The sequence below is a fragment of the Hypanus sabinus genome, chromosome 1 (assembly GCF_030144855.1).
Source record: "Hypanus sabinus isolate sHypSab1 chromosome 1, sHypSab1.hap1, whole genome shotgun sequence".
NCBI classification, from domain to species: domain Eukaryota; kingdom Metazoa; phylum Chordata; class Chondrichthyes; order Myliobatiformes; family Dasyatidae; genus Hypanus; species Hypanus sabinus.
Window position 1 is genome coordinate 40,128,738 of NC_082706.1, and position 19,372 is coordinate 40,148,109.

At 40.8% G+C, this 19,372-nt stretch overlaps 1 protein-coding gene across 1 annotated transcript in view; it reads left to right on the forward strand.

The window, feature by feature from the left end:
- The window catches only part of LOC132393381 (uncharacterized), a 94,490-nt gene extending 88,603 nt beyond the window's left edge, over positions 1–5,887 (forward strand). Inside the window, exons 9-10 of the mRNA XM_059968550.1 lie at positions 1,065–1,084; positions 3,473–5,887. Of these exons, the coding sequence (XP_059824533.1) occupies positions 1,065–1,084; positions 3,473–3,628 (176 nt within the window). The 3' untranslated portion in view covers positions 3,629–5,887. The remainder of the gene's footprint in view (positions 1–1,064; positions 1,085–3,472) is intronic.
- The last annotated feature ends 13,485 nt before the right edge of the window (positions 5,888–19,372 follow it).

Consider the following 19,372-nt stretch of genomic DNA (forward strand, 5'->3'; position numbering starts at 1 on the left):
TCCTGTCCCTGAGCCATCCAAGTCTCTGCAATGGCCTCCACATCATAGCTCCAAGTACTGATCCATGCTCTAAGCTCATCTGCTTTGTTCACAATACTCCTCGCGTTAACATTGACACATCTCAAACTGTCAGTCTGAGCGTGTCCCTTCTTTGTCACCTGTCTCCAAGCTTTCTCTATTTTGAGCCAAACACCTCTTCCCCAGTCTCTGCAGTTTGGTTCCCACCCCCCAGTAATTCGAGTTTAAACTCTCCTCAGTAGCCTTAGCAAACCTGAATTCAGAACCAAATTTTGAATTTGATGGGCCAAGTCACTGTGGATCCCATGCAATATAATCCTCTGGATAAACTTACCATGAAGGACCTTGTCGAATGTCTTACTAAAGTCCATGTGGCGAACATCCACAGCTGTGCCTCCATCAATCACCTCCTCAAAAAAATCAGTGAATTTAGTAAAACATGAGTTGGTAAAATTTTGCAAATATTTAGCAAAATATTTGCAAGATAAGAATAAATACTTAGCTATATTACATTTTCAGGATACTTAATAAACACCATAACTTCAGGCCATTCTTCTCTATGTTGAAATAAAAAACACAGTTCTCCTGTTCCCAGCAGGAACAATAACTGTTTCTGTGTCATTGGTTTGCAGCCTTCTGTTTTCATTTGCTTCATAGCTCAAAAACCAAAGTTATGCAAGTGTGAAATCACAGGCACACATGTGGGTTTTGTGCATGGCTTCACTGCTGTTGTGTTCATCTTTGCTTATTAATACATCATAATTATTGTGTGCATGTGTGTGTGCGTGCAGGTATATATAAAATAGAAACACTGCAGGTCAGGCATCATCTATGAAAAAAGATTCTCTCTCCATGGCAGCTGCCTTACCTTTTGAGTGTTTCCAGTGCTATTAGGCTTCACCTCAGAATTCCAACATCTGATGGTTTGATGGGTGGTACTTGTTTATATTTTGTTAAGATTTGATATCCTTGCCTTTACTTAGCTCATTACTGACTTTCATTTCAGTGATAATTGCTTCTAACACCTCTTTTCTCTTTCCTAACAGGAGAACCAGACACAGTTCAGGTAAACATTTTTGTCAATTACACACTGATACCAATATAAAATGATGATGTGGCACTAATGTACAAAGGGAAGAACGCTGAGGAAATGAATCTTCAGATTCAGAACCACAGATAATTGTTCCCATTCAAACCATCTCACTTCTCAAGCTAGAGATGCTATTAAAGAAATGTGTCACTGAAATGTTTATGGGCTCATCATAGTGATAGTATCTCTGCAATAGATTCCACCACAATCTCAGAATATTTTATCTTGTACATGAAGACACCAGATTGCAATTTGCTTTCTCTTCCATCTCTCTTTCGTTTTCCCTATTTCCCTCTTTCTCTCTCTCCTCTCTCCCTCTATACCTTCATCCTCTTATCTCCCATATTCCCCTGCCTACCTCCTGCCTCTACTCTTTCTTCCCTCCCTTTTATGCTATCCATCTCTGCCATTTTCTTCATGACTCCACTTCTCTTCATTTCACTCTCTCTCTCTCATGCTCTGCATTTCTCTGCACATATCTGCAACCTATTTATGCCCATTCATCCTTTAGCAACCCATCTCACTATCCACCTTAAAGTCCCAGTAAGAATTCCCACTGAACAACAGTATTCCTGGTCCTGTAGCTCAAGTAAGTCCCAGAAACCATTACCCTCTGTCTTCTATGTGAAGTAAGTTCTGAATTCAAACAGCCAAGTCCTTGTGCATCTTAAATTTCAGGATGAGCCTGCCACAAGGGACATCATGAAATGTCTTACTAAAATCAACAGAGATTCCATCAACAGCTTTACCTTTGTCAGTCACCTTCCTCACCTCCTTGAAAATCTCATTCAACTTTGTAAGGCACTATTTGCTCCACAAAACCATGCTGAGTGTATCTAATGAGGCCATTGTTTTTTGTACACACATAAATCATATCTCTAAGAATTATTTCCACTACCATCCCTGCTACTGGTGCAGGGCTCACTGGCCTGTAGTTTCCAGGATTGTTTTTCTTTCACTTTGGAATAGGAGAACATCAGCTGCTTGTCAGTCTTCCAGACCTTTCCTGTGGACATAAAGATCTTTACAACATCCCAGGAATCTTATCTCTTATACTACTCAAATAACATAGGGTATGTCCAATCAGGACCTGGACACTAACTCACCTCAATGTTTTTTTAGGGAAATAACCCAGACACCTTGTTTATCTCAAGATGCCCCATACTGATCTTATTATCTTCAAGCCTTTCTCCTTAGTAAATGCTGATGCAAATAAACTACTTGTTTCTGACCTCCCCCACAGCCAGCACAGTTTCCCTCCTTCTGTTGAGTGGTTGTACAAATGTAACCAAGGGTTATTTAAGTACTTTAATATTTTTACAAAATAATCCATTGCATTAAGAGGATGTTTAAAACCACTGATGATTAACAAGGTCTCTTTCTAGTCAGAGCAGATCCCTTCTCTTATGATCCTCGTCTCTCCTTACTCTCTAGTTCTCTCGTACATTCTAACAACTTCATCTTCCTTGGTTGTCTAAGGAATCATGCCAAAACCACAAATATTATGGGAAAGAGGGTGGCAGTTAAAAGACAGGGAGAAAAGAGTGAGGAGTGAGTGTAGAAAAGAGGAGAGAGGGGAGGGAAAAGAAAGAAAGGGGTGAGGGGGGCAAAGAAAGATAGACAAAATCATGGTGACTGGAGAAAGAGACGTAGGTAAAATGATGGAGAGAGATACAAGGAGTGAGGAGGTAGAGAGATGAGACTGAGTGAGAGGGAAGAGCAAAGAGAAAAGGAAGAGGAGTTGGGGAGAGAGTTTGAAATGCAAAACAAAAGGCGAAAGAGATAAAAGGGAAGAGCTGGTGCATAGAGAGTACAGGGAGGTCAGAGAGGTTCGTAGGAAGGGAAGAGCGAGGAATACAGGAGAGGTCTGAAGGTAAGAGATGGACAAGATGACAAAGTAAGGAGGGGAGAAAGGCAAGTGTGAGAGGTGGAAAGGGTTTGGGGAGGGGAGACAGCGAGAGAGTGCATGAGGGGAATAAAGAAGCAGAGAGGGGGAGGGGATAGAGGAGAGGGGGCAGGGAAGGAAGGCAGTGGAGAGGGGAGAGCAAATTTGGAGTAGATGAAGTGGTAAGAAAATGAAAGAAGAAGTAAGGCAAACAGAAGATGGGGAGGATGATAGAGAAAGGATGGGGAGGTCATAAATTTTTAATAAGTGAATTATCAAATACAACAGCCTCTTGTTTTTTCTGAAACCCTGTCAATGAATTGTATCCATTGCTAGTTCGATTTTCAAAGAATCTGCTCCTGAAATTGCACATTGCAATCGGTGATCTAATAACAGCTCTGTTGATAAAAGTATTTGTTTAAATGTTTATTTGCACATGGCAGACGATCAGAATATTGAATCAACTTTCCTTTCTGCAGGCTACGATGATGGATAATGAGGTCCCTTACGCTCAGATTAATCTGGCTGCATTGACCAAAGCTGAACCGAGTGCTCCAGTAACTACGGAGAACGTCTTGTATGCAGAGGTTAAAACTCTGCAGTCAGAGCCTGCCACAAATGAGATTTCAGTTTAATCTGATCTCTTGAGTGTATCCACGCGGGCTTTGACATTGCTTCGCTGTGCCCCAGGCAGGCATCTCTGCAAAGAAATGTTCACAACTTCTTTGCACGTTGATTCTCTGCCTGAAAACCCCATCTCCTCACCCCGCTGTCACCAGATTACACGGCAGACCAGACAGCACAGGAAGATATAAATGTTCCTTCCTAGTGCTGAATTTGCAAAGCAGCCATTTGTAACACATTCAAACCCTTTTGCTGATCATTTACTGACAGCTTTCTTCCAATGTACAAGTTTGAAAGCAATTGATTTGCCTCTTTTTCGCTTCACTCTGCTGTTTTCCAGAGTGGGACTGTTTTATCCTGACCTTTCGTGCTCTCCTGTCCTTGTCAACACAGATTTATTCCCTTGCTGAAGTCATCTAAACAAATGAGCTGGCAGCATTGTCAGAGCAATATTAGGTACTTTTCTCAATGGTGACCTTCTCTTGGCATTCAGGTTGGCGGGTTCCTGAAAGTCAGTAGGCTCTCAGAGTTTGGCACATTCCCACTAGCTTTCCAGGTCTGCAGAGTAAGTTAAGGGCCTTTGTTTGAGCTACAGGACCTGAAAGGTGGAGAGAATGTTACCATCATTTTGAAGATTCAGCTCAGGGCTTTGCAAATCACTGGATTTCACCACATTCCCACAAAAACCTTTCCTCCAACGACTGGTCCAAAGGCCTAGGAAAATTACCACTTCGTTCCGATCATTTTATAAAAGGTCACTATTATTAATTTCACAAACTTTGATTGTTTTAGCAATTATATGAGGAAGTAATTTGTTATTTGTTGTAGCTAACTGTAGCAAGAACTATAATTCCATTATCAAGCATTCCCTGAAAATGTAAATGTCTGAAAGGATACAATGCTATTGTTTAACAATCTGATTCGACGTGGATACAAAGGAAATTCAAATTATTGGGGGGGTGGAGGAGGGATGATGGGTGATAATTGGTTAGTTATGATTCTCCTGCACATATTAGAGTCATCCTGTTTCTTCTAGTTTATATTAAATGTGATAGTCTAGTATTCCTGGACTTTGAGATATGGTTTTTCTTGAGTGTCCCCAACATGTTTAACTTTCTTTATTAACACAGTACTATAACACATTCCACTGTAGCCAGTGTGATTTAATGATGTTTAGAAAATGGGGACCCCAGTGCATCTTGGGGAGTGCCAAAACTGGGCCTCTGGGAATTTCAGGGGTGGTCATGAGTCAGACCCCCATGCCCACCCCTCATTGCACTTCAAGAGAAAAACAACAAACGCTGCCTGGTATACCCAATATTAAATGACTGAGATCATGAAACTAATCTCATTACTTTCTGTCAGGTACTGGTGGCATGATAAAATTGCAACTCAGATTTGAATATTTGCATGAGGTACACAATTGAGTTTAAGTCTTTCAAACATCAGGTCACTCTGGTATGCCTTAGTATGGTACCGTATGATGTCAGGCTATGTAGCATTGGGAAATTGACTTTAGTTGTGAATTCTCCCCAAGGTCTCCTGCATTCTTCTTTACCACCCTTGGCAGCAAACAAGGCCTTCACCTTCAGATGTAGTGATCGACCATTTCTACTTGGTTAATGATTTATTTTTGTCACACATTCTAGAGTAGAATGAAAACACCATTTCCTCTAACATGTGCACAACTGTGCGGTAACTGAATTGGGCCTGTACACGTAACCTTAGTTATTGTGCAGCCGGAAATGGATGCAGCTAGAAAGTGTTTATGAAATATGATTGATTTTTTTTGTTGTTGTGTGTACCCTTCATTATACCCTTCAATTATTAAATAAAGTCATAAGTGATCTTTCAATTTTCATTCTAAATATTCATAGCATGTATTTTGCAAAAATATAAAAATGCCGCACAGTTTTCAGCTCTTTAAAAACTTTCCTGCTGAAAGCTGTGGTCCACACAGCTATAAAAGAAAATTAGAGGAAATGTTGAGTGAAACGCTATCCTTTCCTATCACCTACACAGATCATTTTGCTACATTATTACATCAAGGTATCGCCCAGGAATGCAGAATATGATTACAGACAAAGACCTGCACAGGCAGACATTAACGTGCAAGGGTTATAACAAGATAGATTCTGAAGTCGTGTTCATCTTATCATGCAATTTGTCTATTCAATAGGCTTGCAGTATATCAGTGGGATAGAAGCTGTCTTTGAACTTGCAATTGTGAATGGGTCAGAATTTCATTCTTACCAAAACACCACTGAGTACTGTCATTATACAGCTTCTTAAAACTTTGGAATTTGCTATTTATGTATTTAAAAATGCAAATTTATGTTGTCATAAATAAAAGCATGAGAAGTGTGTCAAATTGTCTCTTTTGTTCACGCATTGATCTTGAAGGTGGGCATTTGATAAGGAAAAGGGTAACCTTGAGAGTTGAAAACAAAGAACTTGCAGATGGGTTTCGAACAATCTCCCTTGACTTCACTTTGAGCCAAAAGACGGGAAAGGGGGAATAAGAAAAGAGGTATTGCATGCTGGAGTTGGCCTGATGCCATTCTAGATGTGTTAATGACAGAGTGCAGGAGAGATGGAAGACTGTAGTTAGAAGGAGAGATTGGTTAGGGTAAGTTTTTGGAATGAAAGAGACTGAGGGGTGACCTTATTTAGGTTCACCAAATTAAGAGTGTAAGAGATGGGCCTAAACAAATGTTGGAAATAATCAAGAGGTGAGGCTGTATCTGTGCGAAGAGAAACAGAGTCAAAATTTCATGTTGGAAATTTCTTGCTATAACTACCCTTCTCAAAGATGCAGCTTGGCTTGCTGAATATTTCCAGCATTTTCGGTCTTTAGCTTTCCAGTATCTGCTGGTTCTAATTTAAATCTTCAGTAGATGATGAAACTGTTTTCTTCCTGTGCAAGAAAATCTAGAACAAGAAGGCACAGGTTTAAGGTATGAGGGGAGATATTAATGGAAATTTGGGAGGTAGGGTTTTCGAATAGTAGGTAGTAAAAATGTGGAAGGAGGAGCCAGAGGGGCTGGTCGAGGCAGACACTATTACAATGTTTAAAAGGCATTTTGACAGATAGCTGTATAGAAAAGGAGTAAAGAGATATGGGTCAGATATGGTAATAAGGGAAGTTTACTTAGTTTTCAGTAACAAAGAAGATGGGACAGGGATAATTTGGACACAGTAAGTGTCTGATAGATTGAGACCAGATAGATCAATTGGGACAAAAGCACACAGAGTTTAAGTCACAGAGCATAAAATCAAGACAATTACCCAGCCATGCCCACACTAACAATTGATTACCCATCCATACTAATTATACCTTTCAGCACTTGGCCAGTACAATTCTTTGCCTCAGCAATTTAAGTGCATGTCCAGATACAATTTAAAATGCTGTCACTTCTTAAATGCTTGAGCAATGTACTCACCACTCAGGTGGGTAAAGAAAGGCCCATATCAGATTCCTTCTAAGTCTACTGCCTCTTATCCTAAATACTCCAGTTTTATCTATCTCTACTATGGGTTTTTTTTCCCTTTATTCTACCTCAATTTTACTTCCCATCCTCTGCTCATGGGAAAACAGATGTAGTCCTTACACTCGCTTTCACAACTGAAACATTCTATCCCAGGCAATGTCCTCGGCACTCTCTCCAATGCCTTCTGCAGTGGGGTGAACAAAACTGCAGGCATTCTTCCAGTTGAGTTCTGAGCAACGTTTTATAAAGTGGAAGCTCTTGTATTCAGCAGCCTGATAAGAAAAAGTTCACATCATCTCCTTTCTTAACCATGTTTTCTACCTCAGCTGGATAACCCATGCTATCTACTTGATTCTAGGACATACAACATGAATGGTAGAAATGAAAACTACAAGTACTTTGGTGTAGAATTCCAAAGATCCTTTAAGGAGAGTGAACGAACTTTGGACTTCTACAGAATATACTTATATTTTTTGCCTTCAGGCAAATTTGATCAGAAACACGCAGTTCTTGAGAAAGCCATTCTAGCATTTTTCCTTGCTTTTCTAAGCGATCATTACTCCTGTCTCTCAGAAACCTTTCTAATAATTTCTCTACTGCTGCTATTAGGTTCATAAATTTGTCTTTGCCACACATTTCCTTGCTCTCGTTGAAAAGGGGAACCACTTTAGTGTCCTCTGGTTATAGCATTGGCCTTAAACCCAGTAAAGTTTTAAAATTCAGGGACAGATTCACAGCGATTTCTTCCCTTGCCAAAGTGAAGCACTGAGATAAATATCATGACCATGGAAACGTATCGATCTTTAAGCCTGCTATGACATCGTGTACCTCTTCTTTCTTTATAGAGAAGTGCACCAGAATTTCATCTCCCCCATTCACTGTGTCTTCCAGCCACAAAATCCAATTACTTTGGAAATATTGATATTTTTCATTCAGGACTTAGTCATTACATACCAGTACCTCCCATAGGTTGCTCATGTTATCAATGTTGTCTTTTCTCTGTTTTCCCTTTTGCCCTTTAACTACTTGCAATTCTCTTCAGTATTTTCAGACTATTTTCTAAACGGAGAAAATCCAGGAATCTGAGATGCAGGGGAACTTGGGAGTCCTCCTGCAGAACACCCTGAAGGTTAACTTGCAGGTTGAGTCAGTGGTGAGGAAGGCAAATTCCATGTTAGCATTCATTTCAAGAAGTCTAGAAGACAAGAGCAAGGATGTGAGGCTGGTGAGGTCTCACCTTGAGTATTGTGAACAGTCTTGGGTGCCTCATCTTAGAAAAGGTGTGCTGGCATTGGAAATGGTCCAGTGGGGGTTCACAAGAATGATTCCAGGAATGAAAGGGTTATCATTTGAGAAACATTTGATGAATCTGGGTCTGTATACGCTGGAATTCAGAAGGATGTGGGGGATCTCATTGAAACCTCTCAAATTTTGAAAAGCCTAGACAGAGTAGATGTGAAGAGGATGTCTCCCATGTTAGGAGAGTTTAGGACAACAGGGCACAGCCTCAGGATGGAGGCGCGCCCTTTAAAAACAGAGGTGCGGAGAAATTTCTTTAGCCAAATGGATGTGAATTTGTGGAATTTGTTGCCACATGCACTGTGGAGGCCAGGTCATTGGGTGTATTTAAGGCAGAGATTGATCAGTTCTTGACTGGACATGGCGTCAAAGGTTACGGGGAGAAGGCCGGGAACTGGGGTTGAGGAGGGGAAAAAAAATGGATCAGCCATGACTGAATGGCAGAGCAGACGCAATGTGCCAGATGGCCCGATTCTGCTCCTATCTTATGGTCTTATGGTATTTACCTTTATCTTGTCTGCCAGAAATATTTTGAGACTTCACTTTGCTGTCTTAATTTCATTTCTAAGCACCTCCCTATACTCTATGCATTATTTAAGGCCTCCCATGTCCACCCCCCCTCCTCCCCCAACATCCAGGATTCCCTATCATTTTTGGCCTTGAATTTCACTCTGACAGTAACATGCTGTCTTTGAACTCTCATGGCTTTTCCTTTCAAAGTTTCACATGGTTCAGATATAGAATTACCTTGCAGTTGGCCTTTTCTGAGTTTTGTCTTACTTTTATGGAACTCTCATTTCCCTAGTTTCAGACCCTTATTCCTGGTTCATCTCTATCCTTTTGCATAAACACTGAAAAATGTGGTTATTGTCATAATGTCCCTGGACTTGACCTGTTACTGTATATTCTCCATGTTAAAGTCCAGTAACCTGTCTTCATTCATTTCAATATTGTGTAAATATTGTGTATTGTGGACACTCTACAGAACCACACAGAACACTGCAGGAACTCAGCATCTCTGGAAAAAAGTAAACAGCCGACATTTTGGGCCAAAACCCTTCATAGTCATAGAGAAGTGCAGCACAGAAACAGGCCCTTCAGCCCATCCAGTACATGTCAAAACCATTTAATCTGCCTATTCCCAATGACCTGCACTGAGACCATAGCCCTCTTTATCCCTGCTATCCATGTACCTATCCAAACTTCTCTAACATTGAAATCGAGCTCGCATGGACCACTTGTGCTGGTAGCTTATTCCACACTCTCACGACCCTCTGAGTGAAGACATTTCCCCTCATGTTCCCCTTAAACTTCTCACCTTTCACTCTTAAACCATGAACTCTGGTTGTAATCCCACCCAACGTCAGTGCATTTACCCTATCTATATGCCTCATAATTTTGTATACCTCTATCAAATCTCCCCTCAGTCTTCTATGTTCTAAAGAATACAGTCCTAACTTATTCAATCTTTCCTTATAACCTGACGAAATCCTTGCAAATTTTCTCTGCATTCTTTCAACCTTGCTTACATCTTTCCTGTAGGTGGATGACCAAAACTAAACACAGTACTCCCAAGTAGGCCTCACCAACGTCCTTTGCAACTTCAACATAACATCCTACCTCTCTTGTGTTTGTCACAGTACTGAAATCCTGAGTCTAATAGTACTGAGTCTAATAGTAACTGCTCTGTAAGGAGGGGCTCTGCAATGCACCCCAAGAAAAGTTTTAACTCTGTTTTTGTTTGCTATGGGAGCTTATTCAAGGAGCTTTCTCACCTGAAGATCCTATATCCTGGATACTCAGTTACCTGTTCTGCCTGTCTTTCAACCATGTCTCAGGGATGACAGCACTACCATAGCTCCACTTACTAATTACAGTTTTGAGTCCATCATTTTCCCTTTTGTGCATTTATATTCTTAATCTGCCTACTGAACATACTATTTTTCTCTCCTCTAGGTGACTGTACCACCCTATCTAAACATCTGCTCTGACTTCCATTCCCCTGCCAATCCAGTTTAACATTTCCCCAACAAGGACATTGGAACTATTCTGGTTTAAGTGCAACCATCCCCTTGTACAGGCCCTGTCTTCCCTAGATGATACTGGAACCTAAAACCTACCTCTGTCAATCCTTCATCTGTCGGGCGGCATGTTAGTGTTCAAATCACAAACAAGAGAAATTCTGGAATGCTGCATGCTGGAAATCTGAGCAACACACACAAAATGCTGGAGGAACTCAGCAGACCAGGCAGCATCTACGGGAATGGGAAGTGGAAGTAAGATGAGTGGCCATTGGGAGAGATCTCATCTGTTCTGGCTGACAGAGTGTAGATGCTCGGTGATATATCAGTGGATCCGACATAGATTTGCCAAGCATCTATGATCCATCCACCAGAAAAAGCAGGATCTCCAAGTGGCCACCATTTTAATTCCACTTCCCATTCCTATTTCGATATATCCATGGCCTCCTCCACTGCTGTAATGAGGCCACACTTAGGTTGGAGGAACAACACCTTATACTCTGTTTGGATAGCCTCCAACCTGATGGCATGAATATTGATTTCTCAAACTTCCGTTAATGTTCCCCACCTACCCCTTCCTTCACCATTTCCCAACCTCTTTTCCCTCCCTCACCCTATCTCCTTGCCCATCCATCACCTCCCTCTCATGCTCCTTCCCCATTTTTCTTTCTTCCATGGCCTTCTGTCTCTTTCACCAATCAACTTCCCAGCTCTTTACTTCATCCTTGATCCTCCAGGTTTCACCTATAAACTGGTGTTTCTCTCTCATCCACGCCTTTTTAAGTCTACTCCTCAGCTTTTTCTTTTCTCCAGTCTTGCTGATGGGTTTTGGTCTGAAATATCAAATGTATTTGTTTCAATAGATGCTGATAGGCCTGCTGAGTTCCTCCAGCATTTTGGGCATGTTAGTGTCATGGTTAACACAACGCTTTACAGTACCAGTGACCTGGGTTTGTTTCCCATCACTGTCAGTAAGGAATTTGTAAGGCATCAACCTGATCATATGGGTTTCTTCTGGGCATTCTGGCTTCCTCTCGTAATCCAAAGGCATACCATTTGATAGGTTACTTGGGCTCTGTAAATTTTCCTGCAATTAGTTCAGGATTAAATCAGGAGATTGCTGGGTGGTGTGGCTCAAAAGGCCAGAAGAGACAATTCCATGCTATATCTCCATAAATAAGTAAACAAATCTCACCCATTGCTGTGTTCCCCTGCTGTTAACACCAGAAACAACCTCTGAGTTCCTGCTCTTTAAAGTAACTCTCTAACTCCCAAACTCATGATCTGGAACCACAGCCTTTCTTCTACCCATGTCATTGATTCCAATGTTCACCACACCCACTGGCTGTTCACCTTGTCCCTTAAAAAATGCCCTGCATCTGCTGTGAGACAACCTTGTCAGTACCAAGGAAACGTTGTGGACACAGAAATGCCGACTAGACACCCTTAAGAGGGAATCTTTGTGCAGTTTTCATTTTTTACATCAGATAGCCTGAACTCCCAAACGGTATCAGAAGGGGCAATTTCTACTGAAAAGTTAACAATTTGTTAAAGTAACTCAGTTTTGATCACTCCACCTATATTGCCTGACCACCCCATTGGGTATTTCAAGCATTGCCAGGTATTCCTATCGCCAGCGAATTACGTGTTTTACATCTTACACACCCTATCAATAAACTACTGGAGACACAGGTCAGTCAGCCAGCATGTCATGTTTGATGAACACCTTGCTGTATGGAATTCTTCAAAGCTGTACCTCTAGCAGCCTGCACCTGCAGTGATCACAAGAATATAATTAAGTCCCACAAACCCTTATGGTCACTCTCTAATTCCCCATTCTGTAACCTTCTAACTTTTCCTTGCTGCAATGCGCTTTGCAGCAATGCTCAGCTTCCTTGCTGGGGTCTTTTCTGATAAAGGGATCAAATGTCAGAGTTTGAAACATTTTTCCTCTATTTTCTTTGCTATAAAACTTTGGTCAGCTACATTTGTGCAATTCTGCCCTCCCATTATGGGAAGGATGTGGATATTTTGGAGAGGGTACAGAAACGTTTGCCAAGGTGTTGCTGGGTTAAGGGGGCATGTGCTGTAAAGAAAGTTTGTCCAGACTTGGTTTGTCTTTTGAGGGGAGACCTGATACAAGTTTATAGAGTTGTGAGAGACATGGATAGGGTAGATTGTCAGAAACTTCTATCCACCCAGGGCAGAAATGTCAAGAACTAGGGGAAGCATATTTAAGGTAACAGGAGCAAAATTTAAAGCAGTTATGCTGGGCAAGTTAACTCCACAGAGAGTGGTACATATTGTAAATCAGCTGAAGCTGGTAGTATGGGAAGCAGGCATGATGAAAGCATTAAAAAGATGTATTTACACATGAAAAAGACAGGAATCACATACAAGCAGAAGCTTTATAGTTTACTTCTGGGTTACATTCAGTGCAAACATTGTGAGTTGATAGGCTTGTTTCTGCACTATTCTGTTGAATGTTCTGTAATTCCAATGATAGCAGGAAATGAAGTAGAAACATGAATCATGCCAAAAATGCAGAGGATGCAGAGAAACTGAGTAGGTGGACAATAACGATGTGGAATTGAGTACAATGTGGAAAGATGTGAGGGAAACAAAAGTATCATAAACAACTGGAATTTATATCATTGTGAGAGTCAGGGAAAAGTTGACATTGGAAGGGTAATGGGTGTTCTGCACAAGCCATTGAAATGCAGTTGAAAGTAAACACTGAAACATAGAATTGCGTGGTATTGTATGGGAAAGTAACTCTTTAGTCCTATTCATCCATGTCAACTTTAATGTTGATCCACCTGAATCACATTCGCTTGCATTAGACAAATGTCTATTTGTGTGGAAAAATATCCCTCAGATTTCCATTAAATGACTTGATAGAAGGTGTAGAGCACTACATTACACATTATATGTAAGAAGTATGTGCATAGCATATGTCTGTGCTTCACTAAAAGAAAAAAAAACTAAATAGATAAGTTCCCTGTGTTTTTCTTTCAATTAGTTTCTGGAGTTACAAAACAAAACTATATTGATGAGAAAGTTTTAAAATAAACTTGAGACAGCCACCTATGTGTTGAAGAAGGGGAGCGAGGCATTTCAGTTACTAAAAAAGGCAGAAAGTGGACAAACTGAACATGAGAACATAAACAGCAATTACCAGGTGATAATTAATCAATAAGTAGAAATGGACGGCTGCATCAGAAAGATGGATGTGTTCAATTGCACAATGGGTAACTGGATGATGCACACTGAATGAACTGGGTAGTATTTGAAGTAAATGAAATAGCAATGAATAACGAATATCGGTATCGCTAAGTGAAAAAGGAGGAAAAACATGCAGCTTGCTAAGAAGTATAGCTGCTCTAACCAAGCTAGCCAGACTGAGCTTTATTGATATCATGAATGTAATGCAGGAACACTTAGAACTGAAACACTTGTTGTTTGCAAAGCACTTTAGGTTTCATGAGCAGCATCAAAAGGAAAGTTGCGTCTCTTTCTATATATATATATATATAAAATGTTTCTGAAACAGAGACATAATGAAAGTGGATCTAAGTCTATGAGAATACTGGTGTGGAAACTGAAAAAAAGATAGCAGAAAATACAATTCATAGAATTAGGAACCCAGGAACAAAAATTATAACATCGAAGCTAAGTGAAATTCAAGAAGCTTTTGAAGTGTTTTACAAATTCCAAATTCCAAATTCTATGTTCCAAAGTTCCAGGGGGAAGCATAACCTAAATTGACACTTCCTGAATTCTCTAGAGTTACCCACTTTAAGTGAAGAACAAAATAGAATGTTGACTGCTGACATAACTGAAGTTGAACTAAAAGCTGCAATTAGTATGCTTAAATTAAGCAAGTCACTGGGTATACGGCAAAGTTGTGCAAAGAATTTAAAAATGAGTTAGTTGCTGTCTTATTCCCCACACTGAACTGGGCTCTTAAAAGGGAACAAATGCCACCCAGCTGGAAGGAAGCAATAATCTCAGCTATACCAAAAGTAGGCAAGCATAAAATGGAATGCGGGTCATTTAGACCAATATCCGTTCTTAATGTAGATTATAGATTGTTTACCTCCATCATGGCCAAATCATTCAAAGAGTTTCTACCCATACTGATACATAACAATCAGACAGGTTTTATACAACAACGCCAAACACAAGACAATATACAAAGGACACTTCACATTATGGATCATATACAAAAAAATAAAATTTAAGCAATAGTGATAAGCGTGGACACTGAACAGGCATTTGATTCGGTTAAATGGAATCTTCTTTACAAAGTTTTACATAGGTTTGGTTTCCATGACACAACTATTAAAACTATACAGACACTATATGACCCTACTACTAGGATTAAATTCAGTGGATATTTATCAAATAGTTTTACCCTAGAAAGTGGCATGAGACAGGGTTGTGCATGGTCACCGCTATTCCTCGCAATATATCTGGAACTATTAGCTTAATACATCAGACAAAATGAAGATATGAGGGGAATTACTATCAAAGGGACAGAGCATAAATTGGCCTGTAAAGCAGATGACATTTTGATCTATCTAGAGCAACTAACATACTCTTTACCTAAATTGATTCAATCCTTTGAACTACATGCTTGATGATCAGGATACAAGATCAACATAGATAAAACCCAATTGCTTTCATATAACTGTAGCCCACCAAGAGAAATTGAAAGTAGATATCCCTGGGCATGGCAGACAGAGTCTTTCAAATATTTGGGCATCATTATGCCAAAAGATTTGGCAAAATTATCAGAATGCAAGTATCAGCCTATATGCGTGTGTGTGGGCAAAATTATCAGAATGCAAGTATCAGCCTATATGCGTGTGTGTGTATATATATAAAATTAAGGAAGATATAACAAGACAGAACCTAATTCCGTTTTTTTAGTCTCAGTTCAAGAACTGAATCTATTAAAATGAATATACTGTCCAGACTATTATATCTCTTTCAGACCCTACCAATAGAGATTAATCAAAATCAATTCAATGAATGGAACAAAATGTTATCAAGATATATTTGGCAAGGTATAAGGTCTAGAGTTTGTCTCAAAACTTTGCAATTAGGCAAGGAAAAGGAGGGGGGGGGATGGGGCCTACCTTCTCTTGGAGATTATTATTTTGCATCACAGTTGAAAGCCGGGATATGTTGGTGCAACCCACCATATGACGTTCAATGGAAAAACATTGAGAAACGGGTACTTCCCATCCCCATACAGGTAACTTTGGCTGATAACAACCTACAAAGGTACTTAAATACAATTGATTGAAAATGGGTGAAATGAACTCTTAAAATATGGAAAACTATTATAAAAGAATATAAACTAGAGGGAGATATTGCAATACTTTGGAGAAGGAAGTCGGAGGATCAGAACGGGAGCCATCTTGAATTTTTCTTATTCTCATCAGAGTTAAGAGAGGCGGGACTGCGCAGGCGTGTGACGGCAGGCAGTGAAGTGGGGAAGATTTAAAAAGGACACACCCACAGCCTTATACAGTGGGCAGCAGAGTGAAGGCTTAAGGGCTTTGGCTCAATGGACTTAGGTGGAAGTGAGCATGGCAAGGTAGGTTTAGGTTTCAGTTTTTCCTGTTATTTGAGGAAAGGGGAAGTATGAGTGTGAGGGCAGCTTGTTGTTCTCGGTGTTGGATGTGAGAGGTCCTGGAGTCTCCTAGCCTCCCGGAAGTCTACATCTGCACCAGGTGTGCTGAGCTGCAGTTCCGAAGGGACCGTGTTAGGGAACTGGAGCTGCAGCTCGATGACCTTTGTCTGGTCAGGGAGAGTGAGGAGTTGATAGAAAGGAGTTACAGGCAGGTGGCCACACCGAGACCACGGGAGGCAGACAGGTGGGTCATGGTTAGGAGGGGGAAGGGGAAGAGTCATGTACTAGAGAGTACCCCAGTGGCTGTACCCCTTGACAATAAGTACTCCTGTTTGAGTTCTATTGGGGGGGGGGGACAGCCTACCTGGGGGAAGCAACAGTGGCCGTGCCTCCCGCACAGAGTCCAGCCCTGTAGCTCACAAGGGTAGGGAAAGGAAGAGGAAGGCAGTAGTAATAGGGGACTCAATAGTTGAGGGGTCAGATAGGCGATTCTGTGGATGTGATCAGGAGACTCGGATGGTAGTTTCCCTCCCTGGTGCCAGGGTTTGGGATGGTTCTGATCGCGTCCAAGATATCCTGAAGTGGGAGGGTGAGGAGCCAGAGGTTGTGGTACATATAGGTACCAATGACATAGGTAGGAAAAGGGAAGAGGTCCTGAAAGGAGAATATAGGGAGTTAGGAAGGCAGTTGAAAAGAAGGACCACAAAGGTAGTAATCTCGGGATTACTGCCTGTGCCGCGTGACAGTAAGAGTAGGAATGGAATGAGGTGGAGGGTAAATGTGTGGCTGAGGGATTGGTGCAGGGGGCAGGGATTCAAGTTTCATTGGGACTTCTTTTGGAGCAGATGTGACCAATACAAAAAGGACGGGTTACACTTGAATCCTAGGGGGACCAATATCCTGGCGGGGAGATTTGCTAAGGCTACTGGGAAGACTTTAAACTAGAATGGTTGGGGGTGGGAATCAATTTGAAGAGACTAGGGGAGAGGAGGTTAGTTCAGAAATAGAGACAGCTAGTAGACAGTGTGTGAGGGAGGATAGGCAGGTGATAGAGAAGGGGAGTGCTCAGACCAAAGATGTCGGGGAGAAGGAAGAAAAAGATAATAAAGTTGATTACATCATTAGGGATAAACAGAGAGGAAGAGGTGGAAAGTTTCTTAAATGCATCTATTTTAATGCTAGGAGCATTTTAAGAAAGGTGGATGAGCTTAGAACATGGATTGATACCTGGAACTATGTTGTTGGAGCTATTAGTGAAACGTGGTTGCAGGAGGGGTGTGATTGGCAACTAAATATTCCTGGATTTCATTGCTTCAGGTGTGATAAAATTGGAGGGGCAAGAGGAGGAGGTGTGGCATTGCTTGTCTGAAAAAATATTACAGTGGTGCTTTGGCAGGATAGATTAGAGGGCTCATCTAGGGAGACTATTTGGGTGGAATTGAGGAATGAGGAAGATGTAGTAACACTTATGGGGTATATTATAGACCACCTAATGGGGAGCGAGAATTGGAGGAGCAAATTTTTAAGGAGATAGCAGATATTTGTAGTAAGCACAAGACTGTGATTGTGGGAGATTTTAATTTTCCCCACATAGATTGGGAAGCCCATTCTGCAAAAGGGCTGGATGGTTTGGGGTTTGTAAAATGTGTGCAGGATAGTTTTTTGCATCAATACATAGAGGTACCGACTAGAGAAGGGGCAATGTTGGATCTCCTGTTAGGGAATGAGATAGGTCAGGTGACGGATGTATGTGTTGGGGAGCACTTTGGGTCCAGTGATCACAATACCATTAGTTTCAATATAATTATGGAGAAGGATAGGACTGGACCCAGGGTTGAGATTTTTGATTGGAGAAAGGCTAACTTTGAGGAGATGCAAAAGGACTTAGAAGGAATGGATTGGGACATTTTGTTTTATGGGAAGGATGTAATAGAGAAATGGATGTCATTTAAAGGTGAAATTTTGAAGGTACACAATCCTTATGTTCCTGTTAGGTTGAAAGGAAAGGTTATAAGTTTGAGAGTGCCATGGTTTTCAAGGGATATTGGAAACTTGATTTGGAAAGGGCGGGAGATCTATAATAAATATAGGCAGCATGGAGTAAATGAGGTGCTCGAGGAATATAAAGAATGTAAAAAGAATCTTAAGAAAGAAATTAGAAAAGCTAAAAGAAGATATGAAATTGCTTTGGCAAGTAAGGTGAAATTAAATCCCAAGGGTTTCGACAGTTATATTAACAGCAAAAGGATAGTGAGGGATAAAATTGGTCCCTTAGAGAATTAGAGTGGACAGCAATGTGTGGAGCCAAAAGAGATGGGGGAGATTTTGAATAATTTCTTTTCTTCAGTATTCACTAAGGAGAAGGTTATTGAATTGTGTAAGGTAAGGGAAACAAGTAGGGAAGTTATGGAAACTATGACCATTAAAGAGGAGGAAATACAGGCAAGTTTAAGGAATATAAAAGTGGATACATCTCTAGGTCCTGACAGATTACTCCCTAGGACCTTGAGGGAAGTTGGTGTAGAAATAGCAGCGGCTCTGACAGAAGTATTTCCAATGTCATTGGAAACGGGGATGGTGCCGGAGGATTGGCATATTGCTCATGTGGTTCCATTGTTTAAAAAGGGTTCTAAGAGTAAACCTAGCAATTATAGGCCTGTCAGTTTGATGTCAGTGGTGGGTAAATTAATAGAAAGTATTCTTAGAGATGGTAAATATAATTTTCTAGGTAGACAAGGGCTTGTTAGGAACAGTCAACATGGATTTGTGCATGGAAGGTCATATTTGACAAATCAATGAATTTTTTGAAGAGGTTACGAGGAAAATTGATGAGGGTAAAACAGTGGATGTTGTCTATATGGACTTCAGTAAGGCCTTTGACAAAGTTCCACATGGAAGGTTAGTCAGGAAGGTTCAATCATTAGGTATTAATATTGAAGTAGTAAAATGGATTCAACAGTGGCTAGATGGGAGATGCCAGAGAGTAGTGGTAGACAACTGTTTGTCAGGTTGGAGGCCGGAGACTAGTGGTGTACCTCAGGGATCTGTATTGTGTCCAATGTTGTTTGTCATATATATTAATGATCTGGATGATGGGGTGATAAATTGGATTAGTAAGTATGCAGATGATACTAAGGTAGGTGGCGTTGTGGATAATGAAGTAGGTTTTCAAGGCTTGCAGAGAGATTTAGGCCAGTTAGAGGAGTGGGCTGAAAGATGGCAGATGGAGTTTAATGCTGATAAGTGTGAGGTGCTACATTTTGGTAGGAATAATCCAAATAGGACATACATGGTTAATGG